General features: G+C 35.8%; 2 protein-coding genes across 4 annotated transcripts; both read left to right on the plus strand.

Annotated features, from left to right (window-relative positions):
- The first annotated feature begins 5580 nt into the window (after positions 1-5580).
- LOC107687630 (G1/S-specific cyclin-D2-like) lies at positions 5581-8706 on the plus strand. The gene is made up of 4 exons (XM_016485030.1): positions 5581-5790; positions 6975-7190; positions 7882-8202; positions 8566-8706. The coding sequence occupies exons 1-4, from the start codon at positions 5581-5583 to the stop codon at positions 8704-8706; spliced, it is 888 nt and encodes a 295-aa protein (XP_016340516.1).
- Positions 8707-9570: 864 nt separating this feature from the next.
- Positions 9571-14797, plus strand: LOC107687629 (nucleobindin-1-like). Of its 3 annotated transcripts, none has more exons than XM_016485027.1 (13): positions 9571-9666; positions 9931-10091; positions 10199-10306; positions 11172-11304; positions 11388-11491; positions 11901-12086; positions 12194-12284; positions 12364-12422; positions 12648-12740; positions 13230-13319; positions 13414-13587; positions 13763-13889; positions 14032-14797. In XM_016485027.1, exons 2-13 carry the CDS (start codon positions 9978-9980, stop codon positions 14118-14120), a joined length of 1368 nt encoding a protein of 455 aa, XP_016340513.1. In that variant the 5' UTR covers positions 9571-9666; positions 9931-9977; the 3' UTR covers positions 14121-14797. The 3 variants fall into 3 exon arrangements, with proteins under 3 accessions (XP_016340513.1, XP_016340515.1, XP_016340514.1); XM_016485029.1 differs by having other exon boundaries at positions 13763-13835; XM_016485028.1 differs by having other exon boundaries at positions 9968-10091.
- Positions 14798-15468: the final 671 nt, after the last annotated feature.

The raw sequence follows: 15468 nt of genomic DNA on the forward strand, positions 1-15468 counted from the left end.
AAGTTTTCATTCAGATTTTAGTTTTTATTGTAATAAACGAAAAAATAATAATGAAAAAAATTAATTAACACGCTAGATAAATATTTTCACTTTTATTAAGATCTTTATTATTATTGTTATTGTTATTATTACCTTAATGCCCTGATATATAGTGATGAAAAGTTTTCTCTGTAACACTTTATTATAACTTTGATTTAAAATATTAGCTTTCTGTTATATGTAAATGTTCATTCAGATGATAAACAATGTCTTGGAAATTTTCATTTTTATTTGTATAAATGAAAAATAATAATGTAAACATCAGTGTTCTAGATAAATATTTTTTTTCATTTATTACAATGTTTTATTGTTTTTACCCTCTTCTCTCTTCAGATGATAAGGTAAGTCCGATAAAAGCACTTCATCAGTTGGAGGATTACAACAGATTAGCCAGTTAAAGAACACAAATCTTAAAATAAGAATGAACTGAGAGATGAGAACTTATTAGATCACTTTTATTTTGAATGTATTGGTTTATTTTTTATTTAGAAACCAAAAATCCACGTTTTAGTAAAATGACGAATGAAGCAGAAAATGTTATTTCTACATTTGACATGTTTTGTTGAACCGTTTAATGTATGTCTGGCACAGAACGGCATGGCTCACCACCAGTGCCGTCGTCACACAAACAAACACATTCACACACTCCATCAGCAGGTGTCTGACTGGGGTTAAAAGATCAGGGTAAATGGGGTCACTGTTGCCCACTGTCCTGCCAAATGAGGGGTGGAGAACCACGCCTCCTCCTCACCGTCCTGCTCACTGCTCTTTCTGCTGTTTGTCCTCCTCTTTTCTCTGTCTGTCTCTCCCTCGCCCTCCCTTCATTTTCCCACTGTGTTTGTTTGAATACAGCTGCAACGTATGAATTTAGCATGGCACTTAAACAGCCCTGCGATCTGCCACCCTTCTTTGTCTCACACACAAACACACACTTTTACCCCTGAGACTCATCTTGTCCCTTTTACGGCCGGCATGACCTCGCTTTACTGGAGAACAGAAAATAAGAAGAGTGTCTCATTCAAACTCAATCTGCTCTGAGTTAAGCTCTAGTTAGTTTTCAAGGGCTGGAGCAGTTCAAGCTGCTCTACGGTGTCTGAGTGAAGGCTCTATTTTGTGCATTTGAGAGCTTCATCAGGTTTTAGAGGGTTATTGTTGTGTGATGAGAGTTATATCGAACTTGTGACATTTTCACCTTGTTCTGTCCTCTTTACTTTTTCTTTTGCTATTACTTTTACAAACATTGCAGTAGGGATATGCCAGTATCAAATTTTCATGTTGCGATTAATTGCTAATGCTTTTATCACGGTATACGGTATTATCACGGTATTGAATTTTAGTTTTAAAAAAGTGCTGTCATAATACAGTATAACAGGTTTAATAAACGATAACAATATAGTGCATATTCATTACCGTGATATATCGAATTACCGAATACCGGCACAAGTCTACATTGCAGTTTTCATCTGGTGGTTTTATAAATCAATGAAAAGTCATATTTAGAAATCTGAATATCATACCCTAGTGAAAAATCAATATACTAAAATGTATTTGAAATACATTTATTCCATGCTAAGTATACTACAAATACATTTACATATTTATGTGCTTAAAAAATACCCTGCAGTCGTACTTTTGGTATAATAAACTGGTATACCTAAAGTCTGCTAAAACTAATTTTGTGCTTAATGCACTTTAATTGTGTGGAAGTAGTGCTGACGTCCAACTAAAGATTTACTGAAGTATATTTGATTGTGCTAAAGTGGAACTATTGCAAGTATACTTCAGGTACACTTTAAAGATCCTGTATTTAAAGACCATACAATCATACAATCCTTACCAGTAGTGACATTAAAACACATTTTAGGCTTAATATTAAGAAATGTGCATTGTGCACAAATAGTACTCCAAATAAAGTTTAATTACAATTTTTATATCAGTAAATCTCAAGCGATATTTCAGTAAATATGTCAATAGATTTGAACTATACTTAGTATGAAATAAATGTATTTTAAATATGTTACTTTTTTTTTTTTTTACTAGGGTAGAGACTTAGGGTTGGGCTTATTTGACTTGGGCCAGTTACCGACCACCTAGCAACCAGTCAGAACACCCTGGCAACCATCTATAACTTCCTATAGCACTGTGTCAGTCAGAGATGTGTCTTCTCTCTAGATCTAAACAATGTCTTGAACTGTTTGTTAATTTGCCAAGACATTAAACAAATTAAATTCTACAATTTAAACTTTTTGAGATACATTTTAATATGAACTCAAAAAAAAAAATGCTATTCACATTCAACAGTTTTTTTACATTCACTCTATGACAACAATTGCCTTGTTTCTGTATTTATTTCTATTTATTCAAATGTCAAAGATTTTAATATGAATGCAAAAATTCCAAAACTAAATTATCTGAATTATATTCTGTATACCGGTAATTTGTAGCTCTATTCTGCATAACTATTCTATCCACAATAATTTCTTATATTTCTTTCTCCATATTCTATAATTCTATTTAGGGGAAACATCAAAAACTTAAGTTAATATTTTCTAACAAAACTATTTTCCCCTAACTAATTATATATATATATATATATATATATATATACTGTATATATACAGTCTTCAGAGTCACATGATCCTTCAGAAATCATTCTAATGTATTATATATGCATTACTTGATTTCTAGAATTGTCTTCGTGCTAAAGAAGAAAATGGAATTTTACACAAATGTCCGGTGAATGAATGCACTAAATTATAAATAACAAAACAAAACAAAAACAACTGTTACTGTGAAGAAAGGTAGAATCACCTTTGTGTGACTCATTTTTTTTTACAAAAGCTCAACTTCTGAAATGTTCAGCCACCTGTAGACACACTGACAAATCCAGTCCTGAGGTCTCCACCTAAACGTGTCCCACTGTGACTGTGAGGAGTCGAGTGTGAGCGTGTGAAGTGTGTGTGAAGTGAGTGGGAGCAGAAGGCCAGGCACTGGTGTCTGACAGTCATTTGTAAAGAGAGACAATACGGCTCATTGACCTGCCGGCTCCACTGTCTGTTGCACATACCTCGCCCAGCCCTCCCATTAGGACCCACCGCTCTTTAAACAGGACACCAGATTGCCACAGACCCAGGGAGGGGCGGAACGAGTGTGTGCTGCTGTGCGAGATGGAGAGGCATAATGGGAAGTTGCTTTGACAATGAGATTCCACACAAAACGGGGGGGTGACGGGGTGATTAGGTGGCACGTGAGTAAGTGTGACTTCAGTGCGCCGAAAACAAAAGTCACACACTCTCCAGCTCTACCCATCAGTCTCAGTCTCTGTCTCACACTCCTGTATCAGATTTCAAAAAGCTTTTCCATCTGCTCTGAGCCTGATGTCATTTCAGACCTGGAAAATCAGGTGTTCTGGGTTATCAGTTTCACTCTTACTGCTGTTTTTGTAGTAACAGCTTTTTGTGGCTTCATTATGTATTCTAGACAAGACAGAAACTTTGTCTTGTTTAGAATATGCAATGAAGCCTCAAAAGGCTGCTATTACAAAGCCTGCAGTGATAAATACCAATAAATACCAAAATCCACTGCTAAAAACTGAACACATTCAATAAAATAAAGCATTTAACTGAAAACTCTTTTACATTTTTGAACATTAATTGACATCTGAGAAATGTGAATATGTGCATGTGTTGTTAAATTATTAAAATATTAAATGAAAATCTCAGAGGGTAGTTCAAGTAAATATTTAAGGTCACAAAACATGCCTGAGGAAATGTTTTGGAATCCCTGTCTTAAAAGGCCAGGTGCTTAGAAAATGTTGATCTTATTGTATTAATATTATATGAGTTCTGTTTTCTATTCCCTTACTGTCATTTGCAAATTTTAACCCTGTTACCAATGTATAATATAATATAATATAACAATTAAATTAAATAGACACTGTTTAAACTATTTTAAAAGATTTATTATAAGTAATGATACATTTCTGCTTTACAAAAATATAAATATTTCTTTGATTATGTTTCATTACAACACTAGTAACATGTTTAAATGGTTCAGCTTTGAGTTAATCATTAAAAACAAACTGAAACTGAACACTGAATACCAATTCAATAATTAAGTCTTATGTGAGACCAAAATCACAATTTCCGAGAGATACAAACATTTGATGTTTTTAAACTCACTACTTTTTATGCTTGCTTAAAGGGATAGTTCACCCAACAATGAAAATTCTGTCATTAATTACTCACCCTCATGTCTTTCAAACCCATAAGACCTTCGTTCATCTTCAGAACACAAATTAAGATATTTTTGATTAAATCCGAGTGCTTTCTGACCCTCCATAGACAGTAAAGTAACTGAAATGTTCCCAGACCCAGAAAGGTAGTAAGGAATTCGTTAAAATAGTCCATGTAACATCAGTGGTTCAACTGTAATTTTACGAAGCTACGAGAATACTTTTTGTGGCGTTATTTTGTGTCATTAGTTTTTTCTTTGCACATAAAAAGTATTCTCATAGCTTCATAAAATTAGGGTTGAACCACTGATGTCACATGGACTATTTTAACGAATTCCTTACTAACTTTCTGGGTCTGGGAACATTTCAGTTACTTTACTGTCAATGGAGGGTCAGAAAGCACTCGGATTTCATCACAAAATCTTAATTTGTGTTCTGAAGATGAACGAAGGTCTTTTGGATTTGGAACGACATGAGGGTGAGTAATTAATGACACAATTTTCATTTTTGGGTGAACTATCCCTTCAATTTTATGTTATATAATAGTTTGCCTAACATTTCTTAGCCAAAAATGGCATTTATACCTCTAATGCTAAAGTTAGAAGACCATATTTGTGGAATTTGCCTTGAGAATGCTTTAAAACCATGACCTTCAACCACTAGTTGGACTTTTCTAGAGCCAAATACATCAAAGTCCATGAATTACTGCATATGCAGTTTTAAATCTTTATCTGATATATAGATGTGTAAATGTACTCGCACCATCTTTATCTGATACCCTTCACTGTCAACAAACATCCATGTCTTATTGTTATTCATTCCCATTGTCACAGCATGGTGATGACCTCTCTCTCTCTCTCTCTCTCTCTCTCTCTCTTTTCTTTGCTCACTGACGGTGACAAGCTGTTGCTGTGTCCCTCTGGGCAACTCCCTCTCTTGTCTGTGCTCCTCTCTCCTCCCTCTCTCTCTCTCTCCCTCTCTCCACCTGTTGATGCCATTGTTGCTCAGCCAGCATTGTGGTGCTTTATTTTTTTACTCCACTCATTTTACACACCCCTCTTTATTCTTCACATTCTCACTTTTTTTGATCAGCGGTCACCCATTCACTCAGAGGATATATAAGCAGACCGAAGAGAAAAGGTGGCTGAGAACAACGTAAGAAACCCACAGACACTCACTCACACATTTAAACACAAGCACTTTCAAAAGGGCAAGGAAGTTTGCACTAACTCTTCTACTCGGGACCAAGACTTTTGAGACACACTTGGGACAGCGTCAGTATTGGATCACAACTGCTGGCAGGAGTGATGTCTGTGTCTCTGTGGTGTGAGGAGCAAGAGGGCCAGGACAGGACTCAGTCTTCAGTCCGAGCCCCATGGGACCCCAGCGCCTCCGGACTGAGAGTTATTCAGAGACTTCTGCAGTCTGAGGAGAGATACCTGCCATCTCCTCTCTACATCGCTCTCATCCAGAGAGAACCACAGCGCAGAGAGGAACTGGCCAAGTGGACCATGGAGGTAGATTTGCATGCTAATAACCAAAATCTAGTGCTAGACATCGAGTATGTTGTTCATGTTTTTAATATCAGTAATTTTGTGTTTGAAGCGCTTTTCACAAGTAGGGTACATGCTAAAAGTTTTTTTTTTTTAAGTTATAAACAAAAGTTGTACAACAAAGATTATTAGTGTTTTACCAAAAAAAAAGTGTTTCTGCTTCAGAATTTTATATTGATTCAATATTTTACTTGTTTGTGAAATTTACTAGCATTTTCTAAGAAAAAAAAATCTATTTTTTTTCAGTGTAGGGCTTGAATCTTTTAAACTAGGGATTCCCAAATTGAGTTATGTGAGTGGCTGAAAAACTAATTAATTCAATCATAAAAAATTAAATGAAAATAAATAATTTTAAAATAAAACAATTAAAGTATAACACTTATACAACTTAACACTTATGCAGTGAAACACTCAGAGAAGCTGGCAAAGTGGACCATGGAGAAAGATTTTGGGGCTTTATGAAGATCGGTACTTATAATGGTTTAAAAATATATTTGTAATGAAAATAGGTTGGCACTCCTAGGCTCCAAAAATACAAAAATGACAGACTATCACACAGATGAAGTTTCGAGCACGCAGACTCTACATCAGACAATTAAAAGTTTTAAACCCACATGCCTTTATACAACAGGTGATTAATCACATGACTCAAAAAGCAGTATAAAGCCATGAAAAAAACTAAAAGTAATATTAAATTTGAAAGTCTAGTTCTAAACATACAACAATAACAATAATGTCAATAATACCTGTATTTTATTAGCCTAAAGAAAAATATACTTCACATTTATGTTTCTGATTAAAGGTTTGGTTCTCCTAAAAAGATAGCACACATTTTTTATAATGTTTCAAATGTTTCTGTCCATATAATTCAAAAGTCAAAGGGCTTCAAAAGAACATTGGACCTACTGACTTTCATTGTATGGGCCAAAAGACAGACATTTTTCTATTAAAGAAAGTCAGGTTTAGAAAGGCATGCGTAAATAATGACAGTATTTTCATTTTTGAGCGAACTATCCTTTTAATAGCACATTATTTGAGGACTTTAGATCAAGATGAAGCAAACTAACTAAATGACAGGGACAAAGTTCTACAGTTCATTACAGCTCGTTTGCTTCGACTATGAGGGCCTTCCTCTTCTGTGTTTTCAGGTGTGCTGTGAATGTGACTGTGATGAGTCTGTATTTCCCCTGGCTGTCTCCCTGTTGGATCGATATCTGTCGGCCACTCTATCCCTGCCTGTCTCTCCATCCTGTCTGGCTGCAGCTTGTGTTCTGGTGGCCTCTAAACTGACAGAAAGTGACACAGTTAGTGCAGACACGCTCTGTGCGGCAGCAGAGTATGACTTCCTCTCATCAAACCTGCGGGTGAGTGTTTAAAAAATCAATCAAAATTCACTAAAGGCTCAATATTATGGACAGTGCTGTCCAAAAGTCTGAAACATTCAATAAATCATTAGAAAATGCTTAGTGCTTTTCTGCATTTTTCTAATTTAACACTTTTCCCATTATAAATTAAATCATTTAAGTGAAAAGTGTTGGAAAAAATAGTAATAAAATTGACATATACATGTGCATATAGACAGTTTTATATATGTGACCCTGGAGCACAAAACCAGTCTTAAGTCGCTGGGGTATATTTGTAGCAATAGCCAAAAATTATAGATAGGTCAAAATTATTGATTTTTCTTTTATGCCAAAAATCATTAGGATATTAAGTAAAGATCATGTTCCATGAAGATATTTTGTAAAATTCCTACCGTAAATATATCAAAACTTAATTTTTGATGTGTAAGATGCATTGCTAAGTGCTACCTTCATTTGGACAACTTTAAAGGTGATTTTCTCAATTTTTTTATTTTTTTTGCACCCTCAGATTCCAGATTTTCAAATAGTTGTATCTCGGCCAAATATTGTCCTATCCTAACAAACCATACATCAATGGAAAGCTTATTTATTCAGCTTTCATATGATGTATAAGTCTCAATTTTGAAAAAATTGACCCTTATGGCTGGTTTTGTGGTCCAGGGTCACATATACTGTATGCTTACTCCGACAGGAAATGGAGCGTGTGGTGCTGGCGACTCTTCGGTGGGATGTGGCAGCAGTGACTCCTCAGGACTTCATCCCACACTTCCTGCGCACTCTCGGGGAACTCAGGGATGGAGATGTGTGTACAGGAGACTTTCTCGCAACGCTGCGACGCCACGGCGATACACTTGTTGCCTTGTGTGTGTGTGACTCGCGCTTTCTGGGAACTCCTCCTTCACTGGTGGCTGCGGCTGCACTGAACTCTGCCCTGCGGGGTTTAAGGGCCAAGAGTGTGGGAGAGCTGAGCGTCATGACCTCTGCCCTGGCCACACTCTGTCAGACTGATGTGGTGAGCCACGATTTATCTCAGAGTATGAGAGAGCTAAACATAAAATAATAATCGTCATTTTGGTTACACTTTATTTTAAGGTGTCCTTGTTACAATGTAATTATACATTTAAGTACTGAGTAATATTAATTAACTGCATGTACTTACTATGTAGTTAGGCTGAGGATTAGGGTTTGGCTTAGGGTTACTTGCATGTAATTATACATAATTAGTTGTTATTATAATTGTAAGTAGCCTACATGTAACCTGTGTAACAAAGACACCTTAAAATAAAGTGATACCATCATTTTTTTAGAGAGAGAGAGAGAGAATTATTATTATTATGACTTGTATATCTGTAACTATTCCTGCTTGTGCCGACAGGCGGTGCTGCAGTGCTGCACTGAGCTGATAGAGGGAGCTCTCAGGGAGAGACTGAGGAATGGAGCACATGAGGAGAAAGATGGTGATATTGAAGAGGAAAGAGCCAGCACACCCACAGACCTAAGAGAAATAGACTTTTAATACTGGGTTGATTTATGAGTGATATTTATTCTGCGACTCACTTTTATTTGTCAGTAAAACTGATTTAAACACAAAGTGACATTTATGTTTTGTCTAATGTAACTTCTGATCTAATTTATAATCATTTTTATTTATCTGTTTGAGGGATTACGATTTACTTGTGCCATATTTATTAACTTATGTTGCCATAACTGTAATTGTGATGACTTATGTATTTCAGGTTTATCCTTTTCACTTAATGTATTACATTTCTACTTTTTATATTATCATATTATTTATTGTGTGCACATTTTTATATTTAATTTATTTTGTTTGTCAGTGTTTCAGCCTGTCAGGGTTGGATAAAAATAAATATATATTTTTCGAAGTAATTAAAATAAAGTTTCTATGTTTGCCAACAATGTGCGTCTCTCAAAGTCCATTTATATAACAACACATGGCAAAAGAAAGAAAGAAATGCTGCAAGATCTTCAAACAGCTAAATTAGTTAGGACTCTCAAAGTCCAATATCTAGCACAATTAAAATATAAAACGAGAACAAACGAAAGAAAGAAAAAGAAAAAAACATTGTGCAAGATCAAAAACTAAATTAATCAATCTTGGTCCTTGCGTTTCAGTGTCGTGTAAATAATAATAATAATAATAATAATGATGATGATAATAAAAAATAGAAATAGGCTACCTTTTCTTGCATACAAATAACAGTAGTTTTTTAGGGACACTTACATTACATTGGCATTTTTGGTAAAGTGGCTTAATGGAATTATAAAAGTGTACCCCATTTATTATTTTAATAACAAACGGTGTTACAGACACAAAATACTGTTGGCTCATGTTTGTGGAAAGCGTCGCGTTTGGATTGCGTCATAATTCATGGCCGCACTTGTTTTTGAGGCAGCAACGCTGAGTAATTTGTAGTCACAGGTTTCACTCACTGCTCAAGCAGCATCTGACCCTGTGGTAAGAGAACTCGCTGTTTATCTGATTTAGACCGAAGAGTTTCGGACCAAACGACACTACAAGACGTCGGTAGATGACCGTGACTGTTTTTCTCGTGAAGTTGCATCTGTTGTGAAACATGTAACGTTAAAGTGTGTTTTCGCGAACTGTCACACAGACTTCCTTTCTTCGGCTGCTCTTTCTTGTCATGATCGATGTGTACTTAATACGTCTTATATAAATAAACCTGTCTGCTTAAAGAGACCGCCCTCTCTCTCTCTAAAGGGTGAAAGGAAAGGCTGTCTAATCTTTGTATCCAAAGGTGTCCAAGGATGACAGGAGGCTTGAAGGGGCTGCTGCTTTTGTCTCTGTGTCTTGTGGTGTGGACAGTGCCAATAGATCGCAACCAAGACCCTCCCCATGAGGAGAGAGCAGAGGAGAATGTGGTAAGACTGGTCTCAATCATGCTCATAGACTAGAACATGCCATGTGCGTTAATCATTTGTTCAATGTTCACATGCTCTCTTGTTTTGGCTGTACATGCATATGTCAGGATACTGGTCTGTACTATGACCGTTACCTCAGAGAGGTGATTGAGGTGCTGGAAACTGACCCTCACTTCAGAGAAAAACTCCAGACTGCCAACACAGACGACATCAAGGTAAAGCACGCACACTGTAGAGCACAAAAACTGGAATCCCATTCCATTTCTTTATAAAAAATGACAAGGTATAAGTATCCTTCAAGACAGACCTAACAGGAGCTCAGAGATTAAGTTATAACATAAGCTTCTGTAGCAAGTGTGATTTCAGCTTTATTTTTAATCTAGTTGGTCACATACTCTCAAAACTTATTTTATCTACCATATGTTTATTTATTTATTTAAAAATAATTATATATACATATATTTATTTTAATAATCTATATTGTATTTTATATGTATAATGTATTGTATACTTTTATACAGTGACTAGTCCTTTATTGTATGTTGTTTTTATTCTTTTATATAATTTGAGATGTTTAGGTCATTACCTCATAAAAGGCATTAAGTACAGTCTTGGTTTGCGTTTTTTATTTTATTTAATGGCGTTATTATTAACTCTTTATTTAGGAATTTTATTTATTTTAATAACATGTATTTTACATTTATAATGTACTTTTTGTACAGTGATTTATATATTGTATTGTTATTTTTATTATTTTATGTAATGTGTAATTTTATGAGATGTGTATGTAGGTCATTGCTTCATAAAAGACATTAGGTACATAGAACTTGTCCCTTAGTCTTTTTTCTTAAATTGACATGCTTTTTTTGCTTCAAATTAAAGTTTGTAATGTTGTGATTCATCACATTCGTGTGGAGCTGGTTTGTTTGGTTCATGATTTTATAAAAATCCCTATGGAGAAAATTAATGAGGAAAATGCCAAATGTGCACAGTCTCTGTGTTCTGTTTTGCCTTTGAGCTTTAAAGTTTTATAATTTCATTGGTACTTCAAGTACTTAATGGAAAGCTACTGTGTTTTAGAATGGGCGCCTCAGCAAGGAGTTGGATTTGGTGGGCCACCATGTGAGGACGCGACTGGATGAGCTCAAGAGGCAAGAGGTCTCACGCCTCCGGATGTTGCTGAAGGCTAAACTGGACAGCACCAACGCACAGAGTGAGTGTGTTTATGTATTATGTATTTATGTGTTAACGTGACTCCCACACGCATGTTCACGCAAATGCTTGTTGTGATTGCAGGTGTTCAGATGGATCACGTCTCCTTGTTGAAGCAGTTTGAACATCTGGACCCTCATAATCAGAACACATTTGAAGCCAAAGACCTGGAGCTGCTTATCGTAACGGTAACACCCATTCCTAACATGCTATAATGTGAAATAGCAAAAAAATCATTAACCAACAGCGTAGATTGACAAGCATTCAGTGCATACTTGTTTGGCAACTACATTTAACCTTTCAAATGATACTAAATAAAATCCTGATCTTTCTTCTTTTCTTGATTTTGTGTTAATCCTATTGTATCAGATTATAGTATACATAGTTTTTCGTTTTTTTACGCTTTTTATTAGATTTTTCTACAGAAGAGAGCAGGTGCACGAATAACAGACCCATTCACCACAAGTGAAAATTCCACAATATTACATAAAAACACAAATACATAATTTGAAAATAAATAATAAAATCAAACAAACAGAAAAAAATAAATAAAGTGAAGAGTCATACACTTTTTTTTTTTTTGTGCTTATTTGTTAGGCCACTAAAGATCTTGAGAATTACGATGCGGAGCGTCACGAGGAGTTTAAGCGCTACGAGATGCTGAAAGAACACGAGAGGAGGGAGTACCTGAAGAGTTTGGACCAGGAGAAGAGAGAGAACGAGGAGAAGAGAATCGAGGAGCTGAAAGAAAAGCATCGGCAACACCCTAAAGTTAACGCTCCGGTGAGGGAATGAAGAACGGGAGATGTATGGATAGAAAGATCGACTGAGATGAGTTGTATTTGTTGTACTTCCTGAGTAAAACGTTCTTTTTTTTACTTCCTTTTCAGGGTAGCGTGGATCAGTTACGGGAGGTCTGGAAAGAGACAGATGGGCTGGATCCACAGGAGTTCAATCCCAAGACATTCTTTAATCTCCACGGTGAGTCTTTTTGTCCTCAAGTAGTCCATAAGCAGCCGTTCCACGGGCAAAATGAATTTAATTGCGTTTTCTCACTTAGATGCGAATGGTGACGGTGTGTTGGATGAGCAAGAGCTGGAGGCCCTTTTCACAAAAGAGGTAATGTTTCACTGAATCATTGCATTCTGTTATTGACAGTGATGGAAGCCTCTTTATGCTGTGACTGGGTCAGCTGTTAAGACTCTAGTGGGCTGTAGTGGCTGTCCTGAAGAAAGCATCATTAACATGGGGATCCATGATGAAGCTCATAAAAGCTGTTCTTGACAGGCAGAAAACGAGCAAATGGCAATAATTGTGTTCATCTTTTCTTTTCTACTCTCTTAGCTGGAGAAGGTGTATGATCCCAAGAATGAAGAGGATGACATGATGGAGATGGAGGAGGAGAGGCTGAGGATGCGAGAACATGTCATGCAAAACGTAAAGCCTTCACTTTTTTTTGCAGTGATTCTTGATAATTGAGTGTGTTTACACAAAGCTAAAACGAAACCAAAATCAGTTCATAAAAGCTTAAATGCTGTGTTTACATGAAATTATTTAGAAATTGTGTGAGGTTTTTCTTTGATTTTATTGTTTAAAATGTGCGATGAGTGAACGCTGAATAAGCCGTTAGAATGTCCAGGCAAAAATGTTGTAGGAGTGTGTATGTAAACGCTTTCATTCTCTCTCTCTCTTTCCCTTTATCTGTCTTTCTCCTTTAGCTTTTTAACACTTTCACAATGTGTGGAGCAGCAGTGACTCCATCTGTTCTGTTCCTTCAGGATGCATGAGATGAAGAAATAGTCATTCTTTTATCTGATTTTCACTGCATTAGAGTCTTTTTTTTTATTAGTTACTTCAGTTCATTTTTAATTACCTTTAAACCGTGCACTTTTATATAGCTTTTTCCTCTCTCGCTGCTTCCTGCAGGTAGATCTCAGTCGTGATAGACTGGTCAGCCTGGAAGAGTTTCTCAAATCTATGGAGAAGAAAGAGTTTAACAACCCGAAGGAATGGGAGGTTAGAGCCTGATTTTGATGCATGGTCTGACTTTATTATACTATCTTTACATGGCAGTGTTTTGTGCCAACTCATTATCTTTCTATACTTCAAGACACTGGATGATACAAAGCCAGTGTACACCGAAGAGGAGCTGCAGCGCTTTGAGGCAGAACTTCGGGATAGGGAGGTGGAGCTTGGCAGAAGGGCGGAGCAATTACGACAGGAGCAGGAACTTCTCAAAGAGAGAAGCAAAGCCCTAGAAGCCCAGAAACGAGAATATCAGCAGGTAAAAGACTGCTTTCAATTGGTTTTTCAAGGTTTTTTGTTGTTTTTTACTTTTAAGCCCATTAGTAAAACAAATGATTTTATTTAATTTGCAACATCAGTACTGCATATTATAGTAATTTTTGATGCATTATTGCGATGCCAGAGAACTGACAGCTTGTTTTACTTCTAATCAGGCAGTAATGGAGATGTCACAAAAACAAAAGGAGCAACAGGCATTGAATAGACAGCCTCCCTCAGGTCCCAATGGTGAGCTACAGTTTCAACAAGAGATCCAGAAACTAGCAAATGAAGACAGTCAAAGTGAGAAAATTGAAATGAATAGTCTGTGATTCAACATTTGGTTAACCTTACTTGATATCAATTAAATAAAAAATGGACTGTGTTAACACTGTGGAGGTGAATTTTTCAGCATGGTAAACATTGGCCGTTTTGTCTTTTTCAGTGGTGAAAGTCCCAGTCGTTCAGAATGGAGATGTTCAAAATAACCTGCCAGCTGAGCCACCACAGAATCTGCCACAGCACACCTCCTAACACACACACATACACACTTCTACCTGATTTAAAATTTCCTAGAACCTGCCTTTGAATTGCACAGTGCACATACACATACAAGCCTATTGACTTACCTTGTTCTTATCTTATTCTCTCAGCATAACATAACCAGACCAGAACAACAGTAATTAACAGTATACACTCCTCATACATACTCATGGTGTTTTCTGCTTCGTCCTCAACCAAATATGCTCAAATCCCTAATAGAGTGGAATCAATATAGACCGTTCGCATGTTCCCTTCTAAAGAATGGCAAATTAATATTGGATATGTGGCTTTGTATTGTGGTAGTCAGGGTCTTTTCTTAAATATTGCTACTTTAGCCCTGGTTTCAAAGTTTACAGCCCTGCTTGCTTTTCGTTGTGTTTCTAGACTGGAATAATGTGGTTCTTTTGTGGTTCACATTATGTCAGTAAAACCTTATAAACAAGGCTTTCTGATGACTCAGACGAGCACAAAACTGTAAATCAAACATTCAGATACAGCAATGTGCAAGGAATCTACTTTTTTAAATGTAATATAAAATCCCACTGATTTGGTTTCTTTCGTTTTTATTTTATTTCTTTCATTTAATAAAGGATATTTAAGAAAATATGCTACTGTCAGATTTTAAATCCTGTAAAATAATGTGGTTTTTATTAAAGGGATGTTAAAAATGATTTTTTTTTTTTTTCTTGTGGAACACACAAAAATATATTTTGAATGAACTGAATTGCTAAACATCTGTCTATATAGTAAAAGAAAAACAACACTGGACCCCACTGATTTTGACTGTATGGACAAAAAAAACCACGGAGACATTTTTCAAAGCTCTTTTGTGTTCAACTGAAAAAAAGAAATCCATACAGGTTTGGAACAACATGAGGGTACACTGAAAAGAATTAGGTGTAGAAACTATTTTGACTCAGAAATTGCTAGTTAATACAACAAACTGCAGAGAATCTGCAAGTAACACATTTAATGTAACATTTTGAAGTAGAAAACCTGAAAATAGTATTTTCTTGTAAGACATACTCCAATAAAGTTTTATTCACAACTTCCAAAAAATACATTTTTACAGTGTAAGTAAATAATGATAACATTTTCATTTTTGGGTGAAACCTTTCACGCAACCAATACTTCAAGATTATAGTGCTTTGCTTTACAAATATTGATCACATGATCATGTGTAACAGCAAAAATCCAAATGATTTGGTCTACGAGTGACACTGAACATTAAGTTCAAATTGTGATCTGCTACAAATACCATAAAACCATTCATATGATGACTCAGCCCATTTGTTTCTGAACTAAACTAATTCCTTGGCTCCAAATGTCAGTTTCAGCT

Source organism: Sinocyclocheilus anshuiensis, unplaced genomic scaffold (genome assembly GCF_001515605.1).
Source record: "Sinocyclocheilus anshuiensis isolate Anshui unplaced genomic scaffold, SAMN03320099.WGS_v1.1 scaffold361, whole genome shotgun sequence".
Taxonomy (NCBI): domain Eukaryota; kingdom Metazoa; phylum Chordata; class Actinopteri; order Cypriniformes; family Cyprinidae; genus Sinocyclocheilus; species Sinocyclocheilus anshuiensis.